The 19,623-nt window shown below is 41.2% G+C and overlaps 1 protein-coding gene across 1 annotated transcript in view; it reads left to right on the top strand.

Moving 5' to 3' along the window:
• Positions 1–19,623, top strand: part of LOC139469398 (uncharacterized) — a 103,270-nt gene that overhangs the window by 62,444 nt on the left and 21,203 nt on the right. Inside the window, exons 32-44 of the mRNA XM_071251562.1 lie at positions 1,516–1,629; positions 2,028–2,273; positions 2,485–2,623; positions 3,367–3,500; positions 4,463–4,678; positions 6,711–6,944; positions 10,125–10,255; positions 12,256–12,449; positions 13,085–13,212; positions 15,034–15,150; positions 15,765–15,905; positions 16,063–16,213; positions 16,538–16,762. Coding sequence (XP_071107663.1) covers positions 1,516–1,629; positions 2,028–2,273; positions 2,485–2,623; positions 3,367–3,500; positions 4,463–4,678; positions 6,711–6,944; positions 10,125–10,255; positions 12,256–12,449; positions 13,085–13,212; positions 15,034–15,150; positions 15,765–15,905; positions 16,063–16,213; positions 16,538–16,762 — 2,170 coding nt within the window. The remainder of the gene's footprint in view (positions 1–1,515; positions 1,630–2,027; positions 2,274–2,484; positions 2,624–3,366; positions 3,501–4,462; positions 4,679–6,710; positions 6,945–10,124; positions 10,256–12,255; positions 12,450–13,084; positions 13,213–15,033; positions 15,151–15,764; positions 15,906–16,062; positions 16,214–16,537; positions 16,763–19,623) is intronic.

Genomic DNA, 19,623 nt, shown 5'->3' with positions numbered 1-19,623 from the left:
CCTTTCACACTAATGATCCTTGTTTACAGTGAACGCATGTCAATTGACTGAACAAACATCCTTAAGTAGAAGTATCATGGACGGTGTCAAACAATATCAACCAATATTTTATATTTAGAATCACCATTACATGAAATCACAGAAACATATATATTAAATTTTACTTTGAAAACTCCAGAACTAATGTCGTGAACGTAATATGATAGGAATTTATTCCAACAATGTGTATCCTATATATATGTTTCATTGTACAATTTTAAATTCATGGATTTTTTATCTATTATTTTGCAATGATCGTGACAATCGCTAAAAGGGTACTCTCTTGCTATTCCGTTTATTGGTTATTCTAGTTTAGACAGCGACAGCCTCTTGTTATACAAACAGTGCTTTTCTAACCCCGATTTATTTAAGACAGCGTCAGTCATTCGCTATACAAACAGTGTTTTTTCTAACCCCGATTTAGTTACGACAGCGGCAGCTTTTCCCCATACAAACAGTGCTTTTCTAACCCCGACCTAGTTAAGACAGCGGCAGCCTTTCGTTATACAAACATTGCTTTTCTAACCTCAATTAAGTTTATACAGCGGCAGCCTTTCGTTATACAAACAGTGCTTTTCTAACCCCGACCTAGTTAAAACAGCGGCAGCCTTTCGTTATACAAACAGTGCTTTTTCAAACCGCGATCTAATTAAGACAGCGGTATTATTTACATTATCTGTTACTAAAATCTGCACGAATGTTCTATTTCTTATGTAAAATGCTGTCAACATAAAGGAATACAAATTATTTCATAACACTCCAAATGTAGTTGCCATAATGAAAATAGTATTAACGTATTATTGTCACGTGCAATAATACTGTTCGGTAACATTAGTAATATTTTCAAACCCCAAGAATACCTCTTACGAGCTCAAAAAATTCAATGCAGCAGTGGTAAAATCTATCCACATATACAAAATTGTATAGTTTTGGATATACCAACTTTACAGAATTGTACATTTGGGAATACCAAATATACAAAATTGTATATTTTGTATATATTGGAATTTTCCCTTGTGTTAATCCCTTGTCAATACATTTGGCACGGAGACAATGTTACCTACAATATTAGTCCCTGGAAAATTCGTGTTGCACCGATACACTGTTCCCTGGCACATTTTTCTATCAAATAGCTGAAATGTACAGTCCCAAATTTATCAAAATTGATATAAAATTAATGACGTAAAATTATATATGGTACTCGTATCTATGAAAATGATTTTCTGCATGAATGTATCTAAACACATAAATACGACTGTTTGATTGTTTTCAAGTGCAAGAAACATATATGCCGTTCTTCCAAACGCCATATCGATTGATCAACCTTGACCCTGACCCTGACTCTGAACCTCTCCTACATAAATATCACAGACCTGTTAGTGACGTCTTTGATAGGCATTTTAAAGAATTTAGGAACGTGAGTACAAAAAAAGCTGTGAACCAAAAAAGTAATCGTTTCTCGCCCCTTATTTGCAGGCTGTACCGGGGACAGGTGCGAGTCTGAGATCGACTACTGCAGATCTGACCCCTGTCTGAATGGTGCCACCTGTAGACCCAAACTTGGGGGATTCGACTGCGAATCTATCGCTGGTATGTGGCACAGTTTTGATGAAGTATGATATGTATAAGTAACTAAATCATAGTTTGGACAGGTGTCACATTATCACACGTTTTAAAACAAACATGAATGCTGACGTCCACGGAGTTTCGTGTTTTTGTCTGAGAAATGCTACAACTCACGTAACGTACCACGTACCGCGTACCACATTCGACGGACAATGTACAACGTACGAAGGTTATTCCACCAGTGCTTAAATGTCATGGTCAGTGAGACCTATTCTGCAACACCACGACCTCAACCGTGAAATAACACTGAACCAAACACAAAAGTACACATGTTTTGATACAACGGTAATACAGATAGAGGTGCATGTTAACTTCACAACTATCTATATATACAACTATATAATGACACTTATGTGTTTAAGCCACGGAATGCGAGATGGTAAAGAACCCAGTAAAGTACAACTCTGGCGTTGACTTCATCGGATTCTTGTCCAGCACTACTGTGGCTGCCTGCAGTGCTGCATGTATAAGTAACTCAGCCTGTGTTGCCACGGGGTTCTTCACGGACAACAACGTGTGTGTTTTACTCAATGAAGAACAAGCTGGAATGAAAACTACAACGGGTGCAACTGAGTCATACTATGAAAAGCAATGCAAAAGAAAGCCATGTATGTATCTAACAAGTCTATGTATGTACACTGTCCACTTTGATCATGTCTAACACAGGTGTCTCGAAACTATACAATTATAGTGACTTTTGACAAAAAGACCATATGATTATGGGAATTAATGAAAATGGTATCAGAACAGGTGATAATAAACGACTCTGATTGTAGATATTATAGGAGTGGTTTCATTGTGCCTACACGTTTGTCACAGACTACAATGGTACTTACTGCCAGACGGACCTGAGGAATGACTGTTCAACAAATGACTGCCGAGACGACAGCGTTTGCCGGGATCTGATTGGTGGATACGAGTGTGTGTGTTCCTCTGGCGGCCTGTACACACAACCACAGTAGGTCACATGTGACATGCGTCTTGCGAATGCAGTTTCTGTTTTAATGAGTTACAGTAATAACCACCAGGTGTTGATTACAGAACGCAACAGCGTGCCACAATCGACGTACATACATACATACATACCCACTTGGTTTGGGTTGTGGCTGATGGGGGAATTGAAGGGGGACTGAAAGGGAAACTGACTGGGGGAACTGATCGCAGAACTGGTGAGGTTACTGATGGTAGAACTGTTGGAGGAACAAATGGTGAACTGATTGGGGAACTGATTGGGAAACTGATGACGTAACTGATGGGGACCGATGGGAGAACTGATGGGGTGAACTGATGGGGTGAACTTATGGGGGAATTGGAGGGGAACTGATTAGGAAACTGATGTGGTAAGTGATGGGGTAGCTGAAGGGGGAAGTGATGGGGGAACTGATGGGGGACCTGAAGTAGGTACTGATGGGTTGGTGAGTGTGTGTGTGTGTTGGGGGATGGGGAGGTGGGGGGTTGATGAGAGGACTGATGGAACTGAAGGGAAACTGATGAGGGAACTGATGATGGGGAAATGGGAAATTCATGGAGGAACTGATGGGGAATTGATGAGGGGACATATGAAGGTGTTGCACTGAGCTATCACAATGACATCAGAATTCTTGACGTGTCGGCAGAAGAATTGCAACACTCGTTGATCAATTAGACAACCTGACCGCTTATTGGCTGCAGTGGTGTGACAGGTTATTATTCTGTTTGCAGTTGTGAAAGTAAGAACAACTCCTGCAGTGAGGACCCCTGCAAGAACGGTGGTACCTGTGATTCCTGGGGGAATGTTCGGTATCAGTGCACCTGTCGCCCTGGCTTCACAGGGGTTAACTGTGAGACTGACGTGGGTAAGTCGTGTGTAGACAGTGTAGTTACATGTATATAGGGTGATAACTGTGAGACTGACGTGGGTAAGTCGTGTGTAGACATGTATATAGGGTGATAACTGTGAGACTGACATGGGTAAGTCGTGTGTAGACAGTGTAGTTACATGTATATAGAATGTTAACTGTGAGACTGACGTGGGTAAGTCGTGTGTAGACAGTGTAGTTACACGTATATAGGATGTTAACTGTGAGACTGACGTGGGTAAGTCGTGTGTAGACAGTGTAGTAACATGTATATAGAATGTTAACTGTGAGACTGACGTGGGTAAGTCGTGTGTAGACAGTGTAGTTACATGTATATAGAATGTTAACTGTGAGACTGACGTGGGTAAGTCGTGTGTAGACAGTGTAGTTACATGTATATAGGGTGTTAACTGTGAGACTGACATGGGTAAGTCGTGTGTAGACAGTGTAGTTACATGTATATAGGATGTTAACTGTGAGACTGATGTGAGTAAGTCGTGTGTAGACAGTGTAGTTACATGTATATAGGGTGTTAACTGTGAGACTGACGTGGGTAAGTCGTGTGTAGACAGTGTAGTTACATGTATATAGGGTGTTAACTGTGAGACTGACGTGGGTAAGTCGTGTGTAGACAGTGTAGTTATATGTATATAGGGTGTTAACTGTGAGACTGACGTGGGTAAGTCGTGTGTAGACAGTGTAGTTATATGTATATAGGGTGTTAACTGTGAGACTGACGTGAGTAACTCGTGTGTAGACAGTGTTGTTAGATGTTTATGTGGTCTTAACTTTGAAACAGTGCAGTTACACGTTGGGATGCATTTACCTGTTAAAGTGACTTTTTTGTCTTTAATACTGTTTGTTTACATCTACATCTTTTTGAAGTTCATCGATTCTCTATAAAACTTGGTATCGTCATTGGTTATCACTTGTGTAAATGTCGCTCTGTGTCCCCACAGATGAGTGTAAGCAGAACCCGAATGGTTGTCTGTACGGCGGCAGTTGTGTCGATGGCTCCAACTCCTACTCCTGCTCGTGCAAACCCGGCTTCGGAGACGACCACTGTCAGAATGAGGCGATCTTGTGTACAGCAGGACGCTGCAGCAACAGCCTCTGTATCAACAATTACGACAACGTCACCGCTGACTGCATCTGCGAGAGCTCCTTAGCAAAAGGTAACTTCAGCATTGATATCTCGATTTTATTCGACAATGTGAAAAGGTGAGATGCACATCTTTGCGCATAATTTTCCCCTTGGGGATTCCCTAATGTCCCAAGCACATCACCTTTGGGTAGAACCCTTTTTGATATGCTTCCGTCAGGTTTAATGTGTGACCTTGGTGATTGTATGTTGTAAGAAGAAGAAGAAGATATTTATTTGCATAAAAGGTCTCCGGCCCATGTACATGGCATTACAAAGCCATTGATAGACACAATTATAACACAATATAAATACCAATATTAGTGTGCACAGAATCTATCTGTAGGATTATAAGTCTAACGAATGATAATTCATTGCTGTCAACACAATAACATTCTTCAGTGTACATTTTTCTTAAAATATTATATTCCTTACATAGAAGATATGATACTCATCCTCCACATGGGACTTATAGACTAGACAAAGTCGTTAATGATTAGGACTGTACTTATATAGCTAATAGCAATATCGGTTGGACCAAGTCTGAACCTACTGACTACATTTTTTAATTTCTTTAATGGCAAGGAAAAAAAGCTAGTTTATGTTGCAAGTTGACTTTTAAAAGATCGCATCTTTTGGTCGCATTCTTTTGGAGACGCATTAATTTCACGATATACAGTATTTTAATCTCATTGCTGTCCTATGTTTTGACTACAGTCAAGACTAATTGTTAAGTTAAGAGAAACATATTTGTTGTCATAAATAAATAAATTTGGCTTATCGAATTGTTTTTTATCAAGTTTGACCATAAGAGAGCCTCAAAACTAATTTCATGGAATATGTCTAACAAACTTGATGTTAAATCAGGGAATGTATATAATACCTGAAAAATTTAGGGATTATTCACATTCCCTGAGTGAATCAGACATTATATATATTTCCTACATTTTTCAGGGAATGCACATATGCCCACATTATACATAGTTCCTGTAACATATATACATCACACCTTGAACTATCAGCTATTATTAAAACATGTCTTTGAGCTTTTGGCGAAACATATTAATAAACATATTTTCAATTCCCAACTGCTTGATTTAACCACAAGTTTCTAATCTTGGAAGCCCATGTTGTGTAACCAATACTGTCAAAATAAAACATATTATTTGTGACTTTCTTGGTTATCGTTGTTTGCCCAGCGAAACCAACACCTTATAAGATGAACATTAGGGATTATATATAGAGGGAACCTACCGCTTTCGCCATGTACTATATTATAAGGGGTCGGTAGACCGACTTTAAGAAAAAAGATTACATACTAATAAATGAATTTTTTGAATGGACTCAAACCTCTGGACGCCCCATACATCAGAACCATATAAAAGCACTGATGGAATTTGTGAATCGACAAGTTTAAAAGCATAGGTTGCAAAGATTCTGAAATAAATATGTTTACAGCAACCGAAGTAGTGCTGTTCTCTACCTCTACAACCGAATTTAAAATAATTATTTTCCAAATTTAATGTATGACTCAAATTAACTCCAAGGTATTTATACTCACTATACAACAGTATTAGTTTTGTCCACATTAACAGTGAACTTCCTTTCGTCAGAATAACTTTCCCAAATGTTTAACTGATTCTGGAGATCAGCAATAGTATTTGCCACAAGTATAACATCATCTGCAAATATTCTTATTTCTAGTATATCAATATATAACTGAACGCCATGTTTACAATATCTGAATGTTTACAAAGATAACTCATTAATACAGAAAGAAAACAATAATGGGCTTAAAACACAATTTTGCCGTTAACCCTGCAGTCAAAATATTCACTTAATTCTGTCACAGCGTACGCATGCACGCATCCTACCATAAATAGCTTGCAGTATTGAGAACATTTTCCCATTAGTTCATTTTGTAGTCACATACCTAATTATCAACGTTAATTTATCAATAAGACTGATAACAGTTTTCAATGTAAGTGTCGATGGTTGTTGCTATGTATGTGTATAAGGGAAACTTGATACAGGGAATGTCTGACACTGAACAACTGTTTCTCCAGCTTCCAATGGCGAGTGTATCAGGATCAACTTCTGTTCCCCATCCCCCTGTACCACCAACAACACTGAACGCTGTGACAGTCTGACAGACGGCTACCGCTGTGTGTGCAAGTCCGGCTACGAGGGATCATTGTGTCAGCACAACATCGACGACTGTGCCAGTAGCCCGTGTGTGCATGGAACCTGTACAGACAAACTGACCACGTTCTCCTGTCAATGTGACGCTGGCTATACAGGTAAACTCACCACGTTCTCCTGTCAGTGTGATGCTGGCTGGACAGGTAAACTGACCACGATCTTCTGTCAGTGTGACGCTGGCTGGACAGGTGAATTGACATGTTCTCCAGTCAGTGTGACGCTGGCTGGACAGGTAAACTGACCACGTTCTCCTGTCAGTGTGACGCTGGCTAGACAGGTAAACTGACAACGTTCTCCTGTCAGTGTGACGCTGGCTGGACAAGTAAACTGACCGCCTACTCCTGTCTGTGTGACACTGGCTGGGCAGGTAAAGTGAACACGTTCTCCTGTCAGTGTGACGCTGGCTTGACAGGTTAACTGACCATGTTCTGCTGTCAGTGTGACGCTGGTTGGACAGGTAAACTGACCACCTACTCCTGTCAATGTGACGCTGGCTTGACAGATAGAATGACCACGTTCTTCTGTCGGTGTAACGCTGGCTGGACAGGTTAACTGACCACAGTCTCCTGCAAGTGTGACTTTAGCTTGACAGGTAAACTGACCACGTTCTCTAGTCAGTGTGACGCCGGCTGGAGAGGTTAAATGAACACCTTCTAGTGCAAGTGTGACGCTAGCTTGACAGGTAAACTGACAACGTTCTCCTGTCAGTGTGACGCTGGCTGGACAAGTAAACTGACCGCCTACTCCTGTCTGTGTGACACTGGCTGGGCAGGTAAAGTGAACACGTTCTACTGTCAGTGTGACGCTGGCTTGACAGGTTAACTGACCATGTTCTGCTGTCAGTGTGACGCTGGTTGGACAGGTAAACTGACCACGTTCTCTAGTCAGTGTGACGCTGGCTTGACAGGTTAACTGACCATGTTCTGCTGTCAGTGTGACGCTGGTTGGACAGGTAAACTGACCACCTACTCCTGTCAATGTGTTGCTGGCTTGACAGGTAAACTGACCACGTTCTCCTGTCAATGTGACGCTGGTTGGACAGATAGAATGACCACGTTCTTCTGTCGGTGTAACGCTGGCTGGACAGGTTAACTGACCACAGTCTCCTGCAAGTGTGACTTTAGCTTGACAGGTAAACTGACCACGTTCTCTAGTCAGTGTGACTCTAGCTTGACAGGTAAACTGACCACGTTCTCTAGTCAGTGTGACGCCGGCTGGAGAGGTTAAATGAACACGTTCTAGTGCAAGTGTGACGCTAGCTTGACAGGTAAACTGACCACTTTCTCCTGCAAGTGTGACGTTGGCTGGACAAGAAAAATGGACAGTTAGACTGACCACGTTCTCCTGTCAGTGTGACGCTGGCTAGAGAGGTAAACTGACCACCTTCTCCTGTCAATGTGACGGTGGTTGGACAGGTAAACTGACCACGTTCTCCTGCAAGTGTGAGTTTGGCTGGACAGGGAAAATGACCACGTTTTCCTGTCAATGTGACGCTGGCTGGACAGGTAGAATGACCACGTTCTTCTGTCGGTGTAACGCTGGCTGGACAGGTTAACTGACCACAGTCTCCTGCAAGTGTGACTCTAGCTTGACAGGTAAACTGACCACGTTCTCTAGTCAGTGTGACGCTGGCTTGACAGGTTAACTGACCACGTTCTCCTGTCAGTGTGACGCTGGCTGGACAGGTAAACTGACCACCTACTCCTGTCAATGTTACGCTGGCTGGACAGGTAAACTGACCACGTTCTCCTGTCAATGTGACGCTGGTTGGACAGATAGAATGACCACGTTCTTCTGTCGGTGTAACGCTGGCTGGACAGGTTAACTGACCACAGTCTCCTGCAAGTGTGACTTTAGCTTGACAGGTAAACTGACCACGTTCTCTAGTCAGTGTGACTCTAGCTTGACAGGTAAACTGACCACGTTCTCTAGTCAGTGTGACGCTGGCTGGACAGGTAAACTGACCACCTACTCCTGTCAATGTTACGCTGGCTGGACAGGTAAACTGACCACGTTCTCCTGTCAATGTGACGCTGGTTGGACAGGTAGAATGACCACGTTCTTCTGTCGGTGCAACGCTGGCTGGACAGGTTAACTGACCACAGTCTCCTGCAAGTGTGACTCTCGCTTGACAGGTAAACTGACCACGTTCTCCTGCAAGTGTGACGTTGGCTGGACAGGAAAAATGGACAGGTAGACTGACCACGTTCTCCTGTCAGTGTGACGCTGGCTGGACAGATAAACTGACCACCTTCTCCTGTCAATGTGACGCTGGTTGGACAGGTAAACAATAACAACCTTCTCCAGTCAATGTGACGCTGGCTGGACAGGTAAACTGACCACGTTCTCCTGCAAGTGTGAGGTTGGCAGGATAGGAAAAATGACCACGTTTTCCTGTCAATATGACGCTGGCTGGATAGGTAAACTGACCACGTTCTTCGGTCATTGTGACGCTGGCTTGACAAGTAAACTGATCACGTTCTACTGTTAGTGTGACGCTGGCTGGGCAGGTAAACTGACTACGTTCTCCTGTCAGTGTAACGCTGGTTGGACAGGTAAACTGACCACGTTCTCCTGTCAGTGTGACGCTGGCTGGACAGGTAAAATGACCACGTTCTTCTGTCAGTGAGACGCTGGCTGGACAGGTAAGCTGACCACGTTCTCCTGTCAATGTGACGCTGGTCTGACAGGTAGAATGACCACGTTCTTCTGTCGGTGTGACGCTGGCTGGACAAGTAAACTGACCACGTTCTCCTTTCAATGTTACGCTGGCTTGACATAAAGAATGACCACGTTCGTCTGTCAGTGTGGCGCTGGCTGGACAGGTTGACTGACCATTTCTCCTGCAAGTGGGACGCTGGCTGGACAGATAAACGTGTAACGCGAGCATTAGCAGAAAGAGCATGAGCAGAAAGATGAATGGTCACTTCCGGGATTTTTATGTATGTGTGTGTATATATATCAATTGTTTAATCCCCTGACTGCATCATACCAAAACGCGTTAAAAGACGGTATGTGTTGTTACCCTTTCAGTATATATAAAACTGTATGTCTGGTCACGTCAATTAGCATAAGGTAGATGCATTTCAGTTAGAACAGATAGATTCTTGTAACAGCATACGGAGCTGTAGTTTGTCCTGGACATGTATTTGGACATTCTCTGTGAAGGAGCTCCACATGGTTGGAGGAACAGCAGGCTAAATCAATATGTTATGAAATGAATGAGAGATATTGGGAATCTGATGTTTGAGTTATTTTCGACATTCGTTGTTTGTCAGGTGCGACATGTGAGTCTGACATCGTGGACTGCACAGATCAATGTCACCAAGAGCAAACAGATCGCTGTGTGGATCTGAACCAGGACTACAGGTGTGAGTGTGAGGCTGGATACACCGGTAAAAACTGTACAGTAAGTACTGACCTTAACTCGATCACGGCCTTCTACCACTGTACACATCACACTATCCTGTCACATCCGTGTTGTACACATCACACTATCCTATCACACCCATGTTGTACACATCACACTATCCTGTCACACCCGTGTTGTACACATTGTACCATCCTGTCACACCCGTGTTGTACACATTGTACTATCCTATCACATCCGTGTTGTACACATCACACCATCATATCACACCCGTGTTGTACACACTGTACAATCCTACCACACCAGTGTTGTACACACTGTACTATCCTATCACACCCGTGTTGTACACATCACACCATCATATCACACCCGTGTTGTACACACTGTACTAGCCTATCACATCCGTGCTGTACACATCACACCATCATATCCCACCCGTGTTGTACACACTGTACTATCCTATCACACCAGTGTTGTACACACTGTACTATCCTATCACAACCGTGTTGTACACATTGTATTAACAAATCACACTCGTGTTGTACACATCACAGCATCATATCACACCCGTGTTGTACACACTGTACTATCCTATTACACCAGTGTTGTACACACTGTACTATCCTATCACACCCGTGTTGTACCCATTGTACTAACAAATCACATCCGTGTTGTACACATCACAGCATCATATCACACCCGTGTTGTACACACTGTACTATCCTAATACACCAGTGTTGTACACACTGTACTATCCTATCACACCCGTGTTGTACCCATTGTACTAACAAATCACATCCGTGTTGTACACATCACAACATCATATCACACCAGTGTTGTACACACTGTACTATCCTATCACACCCGTGTTGTACACACTGTACCATCATATCACATCCGTGTTGTACACACTGTACTATTCCATCACACCCGTGTTGTACACACTGTATTTTCCTATCACACCAGTGTTGTACACACTGTACTATCCTATCACACACGTGTTGTACATATTGTACTAACAAATCACACCCGTGTTGTACACATCACACCATCATATCACACCAGTGTTGTACACACTGTACTATCCTATCACACCAGTGTTGTACACTCTGTACTATCCTATCACACCCGTGTTGTACACATTGTACTTACATATCACACCCGTTTTGTACACACTGTACTATCCTATCACACTCGTGTTGTACACATTGTTCTTACATACCACACCCGTTTGCAACACTGTACTATTCTATCACACCCGTGTTGTACACATTGTAATAACATAACACACCCGTTTGCAACACTGTGCTATCGTATCACACCAGTGTTGTACACACTGTACTATACTATGACAGGAGTGTTGTACATACTGTACTAACAAATCACACCCGTGTTGTACACATCACACCATCATATCACACCAGTGTTGTACACTCTGTACTATCCTATCACACCCGTGTTGTACACATTGTACTAACATATCACACCCGTTTTGTACACACTGTACTATCCTATCACACCAGTGTTGTACACACTGTACTATCCTATCACACCAGTGTTGTACACACTGTACTATCCTATCACACCCGTGTTGTACACACTGTACTATCCTATCACACCCGTGTTGTACATACTGTACTATCCTATCACACCAGTGTTGTACACACTGTACTATCCTATCACACTCGTGTTGTACACATTGTTCTTACATACCACACCCGTTTGCAACACTGTACTATTCTATCACACCCGTGTTGTACACATTGTAATAACATATCACACCCGTTTGCAACACTGTTCTATCGTATCACACCAGTGTTGTACACACTGTACTATCCTAGCACACCAGTGTTGTACACACTGTACTATTGTTGTTATCCCGTGTGATGTTTCTGTTACTCTGTGTGTTTCTGTAACTTGTCTGTATTTCTACGTCCTACCAAATGCAACACCTACTGATTGAGGGTAACGAATATTGAATAATGTCTTTCACAATAGCTCTATTTCTGATAAAACTGTGAGTGTAATAATTGCCCCAGGAGCTGATCAACGAGTGCGACTCCCTGCCCTGCATGCATGGTGGCACCTGTGTCGATCAACTGGCTGACTACTCGTGTAACTGTACACCTGGCTGGGAGGGCAAGAACTGCCAGAATATTAGCAACACGTGTACCAGCATCTCGTGTCAGAATGATGCCACCTGCTACCCTGTGTTTGAGGACTACTTCTGCAGGTGTGTGATGGCGCAGTAATGGCGGTCAAGTTGATCTTCGTCATAACACAAATATGACTTTGTTTGAACGTTTAGATGAAGAACGGATTGAATAGGATCTGTGCTGGATACCTACGAGAGACGTTTGTAATTACATACGTTAACAGAGTCTGCATATTTTGTTTTTAAATAAAAACTACAGCACGGCAGCGATACGTTATAACTTCATTACAATAGGAAATACACTAACAACAAAAACTGATAAAAATATAATTATGAAACAAAATGTCTTCATTTGATATTCAAAAAAGCAAATACCAGAACAGAGAATGAAGTTACGTAACAAAGAAGAAGATGATCAAGAACTGATATGTAGAATGTGAAGGCTGGTGATGGTATAGTTTATAGTATAGTTTAGTATTCAAGGGCATGGTACTGAATAGTAATCGTCGACCATAGCAGATTAACATAAAGCATTGGTTTGAAACAGTTCGTTTGGGAAAATATCTTCGAGCAATACATGAATGTCGTCAATATACAATCTTGTCGACAACTCACCTGTCCATATTAAACGTCAGATGATGGTTTCTACACATGAAACAAAAGACCATAGTTTTCCTGGACGTTCATACCAACATGCAATTCACTGACTTCAGTTGCCAGAAGGGGACCCAGGGGCGTCTGTGTGAATCGTCCCCGAACGTGTGTGATCCTGTCATGCCGTGTACCACCCAGGGTACATGTCAGCAGTCGGGCGGGACAGCAACATGCAACTGTCAATCATGTAAGTGTCTGGATGCATCTGCTGTCGATATTACCTGTGTCCGGTGACTATAGGCGATATTACCTCAGTGTACATGTCTGGTGACTGGAGTCAATATTACCCCTGTGTCTGGTGGCATCTGTAGTCGATATTACCTCAGTGTACATGTCTGGTGACTGGAGTCAATATTACCTCATTGTTTGGTGGCATCTGTTGTCGATATTACCTCAGTGTACATGTCTGGTGACTGGAGTCGATATTACCTCATTGTCTGGTGGCATCTGTAGTCGATATTACCCCAGTTTCTTCTAGTATCCGTAGTCGATATTACCTCAGTGTCTGGTGGTATCTGTTAGTCCATATTACCGCAGTGTCTGGTGGTATCTGTAGTCGATATTACCTCATTGTCTGGTTGTATATGTAGTCGATATTACCTCAGTGTCTTCTAGTATCTGGAGTCTATATAACCTCATTGTCTGATTGTATATGTAGTCGATATTACCTCAGTGTCTTCTAGTATCCGTAGTCGATATTACCTCATTGTCTGGTGGCATCTGTAGTCGATATTACCCCAGTGTCTGGTGGCATCTGTGGTCTATATTACCCCAGTGTCTTCTAGTATCCGTAGTCGATATTACCTCAGTGTATTGTGGTATCTGTAGTCCATATTACGCCAGTGTCTGGTGGTATCTGTAGTCCATATTACCCCAGTGTCTTCTAGTATATGTAGTCCATATTACCCCAGTGTATTGTGGTATCTGTAGTCCATATTACCCCAGTGTCTGGTGGTATCTGTAGTCGATATTACCTCAGTGTCTGGTGGTATCTGTAGTCGATATTACCTCAGTGTCTGGTGGTATCTGTAGTCCATATTACCCCAGTGTCTGGTGGTATCTGTAGTCGATATTACCTCAGTGTACATGTCTGGTGACTGGAGTCAATATTACCTCATTGTCTGGTGGCATCTGTTGTCGATATTACCTCAGTGTACATGTCTGGTGACTGGAGTCGATATTACCTCATTGTCTGGTGGCATCTGTAGTCGATATTACCCCAGTTTCTTCTAGTATCCGTAGTCGATATTACCTCAGTGTCTGGTGGTATCTGTTAGTCCATATTACCGCAGTGTCTGGTGGTATCTGTAGTCGATATTACCTCATTGTCTGGTTGTATATGTAGTCGATATTACCTCAGTGTCTTCTAGTATCTGGAGTCTATATAACCTCATTGTCTGATTGTATATGTAGTCGATATTACCTCAGTGTCTTCTAGTATCCGTAGTCGATATTACCTCATTGTCTGGTGGCATCTGTAGTCGATATTACCCCAGTGTCTGGTGGCATCTGTGGTCTATATTACCCCAGTGTCTTCTAGTATCCGTAGTCGATATTACCTCAGTGTATTGTGGTATCTGTAGTCCATATTACCCCAGTGTCTGGTGGTATCTGTAGTCCATATTACCCCAGTGTCTTCTAGTATATGTAGTCCATATTACCCCAGTGTATTGTGGTATCTGTAGTCCATATTACCCCAGTGTCTGGTGGTATCTGTAGTCGATATTACCTCAGTGTCTGGTGGTATCTGTAGTCGATATTACCTCAGTGTCTGGTGGTATCTGTAGTCCATATTACCCCAGTGTCTCGTGGTATCTGTAGTCGATATTACCCCAGTGTCTGGTGGTGTCTGTAATTGAAAAGCTTCAATATCGATATGAGAAATGTATTGCAAAGTAGGGAGATTATGTTGAAAAGTAAAATATTAAAAAAAACCACTTGCACAATTGTTGCTTTTGTTTGTTAGGATTAGAACGTTTTGACAAGCCCTCGTATTTCTGTCTTCTAGTATACAGTGGGGTGTCCTGTGAGCTGATCAAGGATGGTTGTTCCGACAATGTGTGTAGCAATGGTGGCAACTGTTCTCTCGTCGAGCCTATGGGGCACAGTTGTGCCTGCCCAGAAGGTTGGTTTCTGAGCACTTGACTCGCATTTCCACTCTTCTACTTCTAAATCCTCTAAGGTGGGACAACGTGTCTCTACACATCAGGCAGCACCTTTATACTTCTACACCCAAGCCCCACTTAATAAAAACTTTGATCTTGACTACAGTAAATCTGGAAGGATGCAATCCAAAGAGCACTGACATCTTTGTCACTTGAGATATGTTAACATGCCACTGAACCGTTTTCCAGATCTCAAATCAAAACCTACTTACTCCTAGACACTCCTGGTGTATTCTAGGGTGGTAGTGGTAGGGGAGGGGAGGTTTGGGGGGAGGTGGGATTTTGTCGAAATTAGATATTTCTTCAGCTACACAAATCACATTCTTTTGCTACACAAATCACATTTTTTTTATATTTAAACCTATGGACCTGAATTTGTTTTTAGAAAACCATCTTGCAACGATGTGGGTTTTTTTTGGCATGCTGTCTGAAATTAGTTTTATAATATAATTTTCGGGTCATATATTTCCGAAAAAATCCCATTGTCAGGCCCATACCTAAGTCCCTATTGAGGGGAGCAAATCTGTCAAAAAGGTGTTGTGACTTGTCCTCAACTCACACGTTTTTTATCCAGGATTCAGCGGTGATAATTGCGAGACTAGGGACGATATTTGCAGTGGCAAGTGTCCATCTGGTATAACCTGCGTAAAAGAGGGACGCAAGACGTTCTGCCTGTGTCCGCCGCCCAAGATTCTCTCTGGATCAACATGTAAAGGTAGGGAGGGGCAAGAGAGACAACAACAAAATACAATCTGTTCATAATTTATTCTCCATAAATATCTTTAGATGTTTAGTATGTATTGGATTAATATTGTATCTTGAACAGCTACAAGGTTTTGTTTGACGTCTGCAAATTCTAAATTACGTAACAGACACATCTCCTGACTTTGACCTGTACCTTGACAACCGTTTTGGGTCCATGGCCGTCGAGTCGTACAGCCCGTTCCAGCTATCAGGCGAACTCTCCATCATGTTCTGGATTGGCTACCTCAACTCCGGCAGATCGGTCGTAATATCTAACCTGTAAGTCATTCAAATTCTCGTCGTTGTGCTCAAAATACACATGGTATTTCCTGCAATTACAAATGAAAGAGTACATTTGTGTAGTATGACAACATCAAGCATCACTACCGGGTAGAAGGCACACACGTCAGCTCGCATACATTATTGGGGATTCAAGGTCAGTTCGACATCCTCATGTTGAATGACTACTGCAGAATCTCATCTGAACTCCTGAGTTGAGCCAATGTCATGATAATTTCAAACTCGTCTCCTGTGTGGTCTTCTGGAGTCTCACTTTAACATGTGCGCGTAAGTAATGCTGCGTTTATGAAAACTCTCTTGCAGTGACGGCAGTGAAAAGTATTTCGAGCTGTTCGAAAACCGTGTGCACTTTTCTGCTGCTGGCCGAGTGATCAGTAAGAAGCTGGAGAAAGCAAATCTGGAGACAGTCAAGGGTCAATGGGATCACGTGGCAGCCACGTGGACAAGAAATGGGTCCATCGAAGTGTTTGTTAACGGAATAAAAGTCACATCAGAAGATATTAACGTCAATCTCACAGACAGCGACAGGTAAGCTATGTACATGTCTATAGTGAACACACACAGTTCAATATATTTTTCCAGCGGATGCATGGACTTCCGGTATGTAGCGATCTTATGTACAATGGTCAGGATAAATATAGACGAGATTTAGTCATTAGACCCTCGATAAAGCATTCATAGTCAGGTAGGAACCATTGTTCGAAGACGATTTTATGCAACTCCTCTTGCAATGTTATCAAATTTCCATCAATTATAAAAAATATTCAAAAGTTTTAAAAATCTTTATATTCTTTAAGCACAGAAATTGACATGATAAGGACCATTTAGACGTCAGTATTCGGACATGGAAATAGGTCAGAGATTAAGAAGGCATATGCATTCGCTCGCAACAATAGACATTACACACAATATCCACGAAGAAATATCTTCTCTTCATAAAAGAACGGACAAATTTATGAAACGTTTCAATGCAGAAAGCATTAATGAAAACAGAAATACAGAAAGTTTGTGCAGATCACGAGGCAGTGACCACAGAATATGAGAACAACATATTAAAGCAAGAAATCTACACGAGAATAACAGACCTGCTTCGTAATGGAATAATAGACATGGAAGACCAGGGAAAAGGGTGAAGAAAAATGAATATCCCAGGTGCCAATGACGTGATTTTTGCCGTTATCTACCGCCTTCAGCAACATTCAACAAATTCCTACTCTGCCAAGCATCCGAAACCGACCCTGATTAAATTGATCACACTGGAAACCAACTACTGGAAAGGGACATTTCTTCGTCGAACCGTCGACTTTTCCCAGTGAATTAAAGAAAAATCAGAGGGACGTTGGCCGGCAAAAAGTATGAACTCCGAAAGAAATTCAATATTCAAATGAAAATAGTGGAAAAGAGATTTGACATTGATCTGCAAGTAAGAAAAAGTTCAGATATCTCTTGGAAATCTACAATGTATGTGTTAACCTTATGAATTCTGATGATTGAAACAAACATATTGCACAGTACAAATTCAGATAATCATTCAGCAAATTTCCAATCCTATCTGGTATACAAGAAGGTAAAGTTTTTTGCAGTTCAACAATTCACGTCTTCGTGATCATGCGTATATATAACTTGTGATAACGACAATAAACAAAAGTATGAAAATAATCCAAAATCAGATGGTTTCAAAGTTTCACCACTTATTATAAATAAAAACCTTATAAACACTTTGTCCTAGGAAGATATTTATGAGAAGTAGCAGACAGATATGATATTATGGATTACACGGAAACATATCAAATACAGGTACTGTTCCTCCTTATTGACTGGGGAAAAGCTTTCAATTCCATTGACAGAGCCTTTGTGATGAGTGGAGTCTTCTGTTTTAGTGAATGGATTTACAAGTTACTTCTTTCCAATTACACGAAGCTGCCGCAAGGGAGATCCTCTCCCGTCATACATTTTCATTGTATGTAACAAAAAGAATATAAAAGGCATTACAATAGCAAATGCTTAACATATATTGGCACAGTTCGCAGATGATACAACGATGACATTGGACTGTACTGCAAAAAAACCCTCTATTAGGTTAACAAATTAAAGGTTTTCTGAACTTAACATTAATGCAGAGAAAACCGGATTAATATGGATTGGATAAGAAAAAGATAACCAAAAGAAGGAACCAATGGTCTAACAGAATTCTAACACCTATCAGGAGAAATGAAATCTTTATCATTGTCAAAAGTTAATCATCTTTTTTCCTTCAGTTCAAGGCTCTCCAGAAAAAGTAATAACTTATTTTATTTTTTTAAATATGATTTGAATTTATCTGGAAAGGGGAAGATATTGACCTAGATGTGGAAATATTTCAAATATTATTGCTTCGCAAAAACTGGAAAGACAGAAAATTTCAAAGTAAAACTAGGCTTGATCATATATCTATGTCTATCTCAAACGTTCATAAAATATTGCTGGCAAATTCACAATACATGGCTAAAATACCCTGCAAGAAAAAAACCGAAAAAGTGAATTTTAGAGTATATTTTATATATCATATAAATAATTTACAGATGATAATCGATTGTTACCAAATAACACACATCATTGTCATTGACCAAGGTTCCATATGGCTCACATGGAATAGAAGATTTTCAAGGTAAAGGTCATCTGTTCTCAATTATATTGTATGGCCACCATTAGAGTCCAAAACTGAATAGCATCGTCATCCCATGAAAGTAAGTCAGATACCGAGTTGTGATCTGGGGAATATTCATCCACTCTGACTCCCGTGCTTGTGTCGGGGGTTCTGTGATTGTTGTTGATGTGCTCGCTGTCATTGATCCAGTGCATCCAATAAATGTTCGATTTGGCAGACACCATATAATAGATTTTTAATACTAATTACTTCTTTATGTTGTTCTGTACACGGATTGGGTATATAGCATCATATAGAATACTCATAGATGTGTATGCCACTGTACCAAATTAGTTAGCAATTATGAACATATTCTTTATTATAACCCCACTCAAACCCGACATCAAGCACACACATAGTTCAGAAACACTAGATTGAATTTAATCCGATATGTTTCCGAAATTAGATTGTTAGATCTATTTATGATTAATTTCATTGTGTAATAAGAAAACAAATGCCAAATAAATTACTTTTCACGTAAATAAAATCCAGTGGCCAATTGTCAGAACCAATGACAGACCCTATTATTAAATACCATTTTTACGAATCAAAAGTGTTTGTTTTTTCTAGTTATTATACTGCATGGGCGCTCACTCCGCTAAACCCACCACTTTACAATAGGAGAAAACGGAGCATAATCAGCGACATTTGCGTAATCAGATTTGCTAAAATAAAGATGCTAACGGTATTTCAATTGACGTGG

This window comes from Haliotis cracherodii, unplaced genomic scaffold (genome assembly GCF_022045235.1).
Source record: "Haliotis cracherodii isolate W230 unplaced genomic scaffold, xgHalCrac1.p SCAF_2, whole genome shotgun sequence".
In the NCBI taxonomy this organism is placed as follows: Eukaryota; Metazoa; Mollusca; class Gastropoda; order Lepetellida; family Haliotidae; genus Haliotis; species Haliotis cracherodii.
The sequence above is the reverse complement of the archived record's forward strand: the minus strand, read 5'-3'. Positions and strand labels throughout refer to the sequence as shown.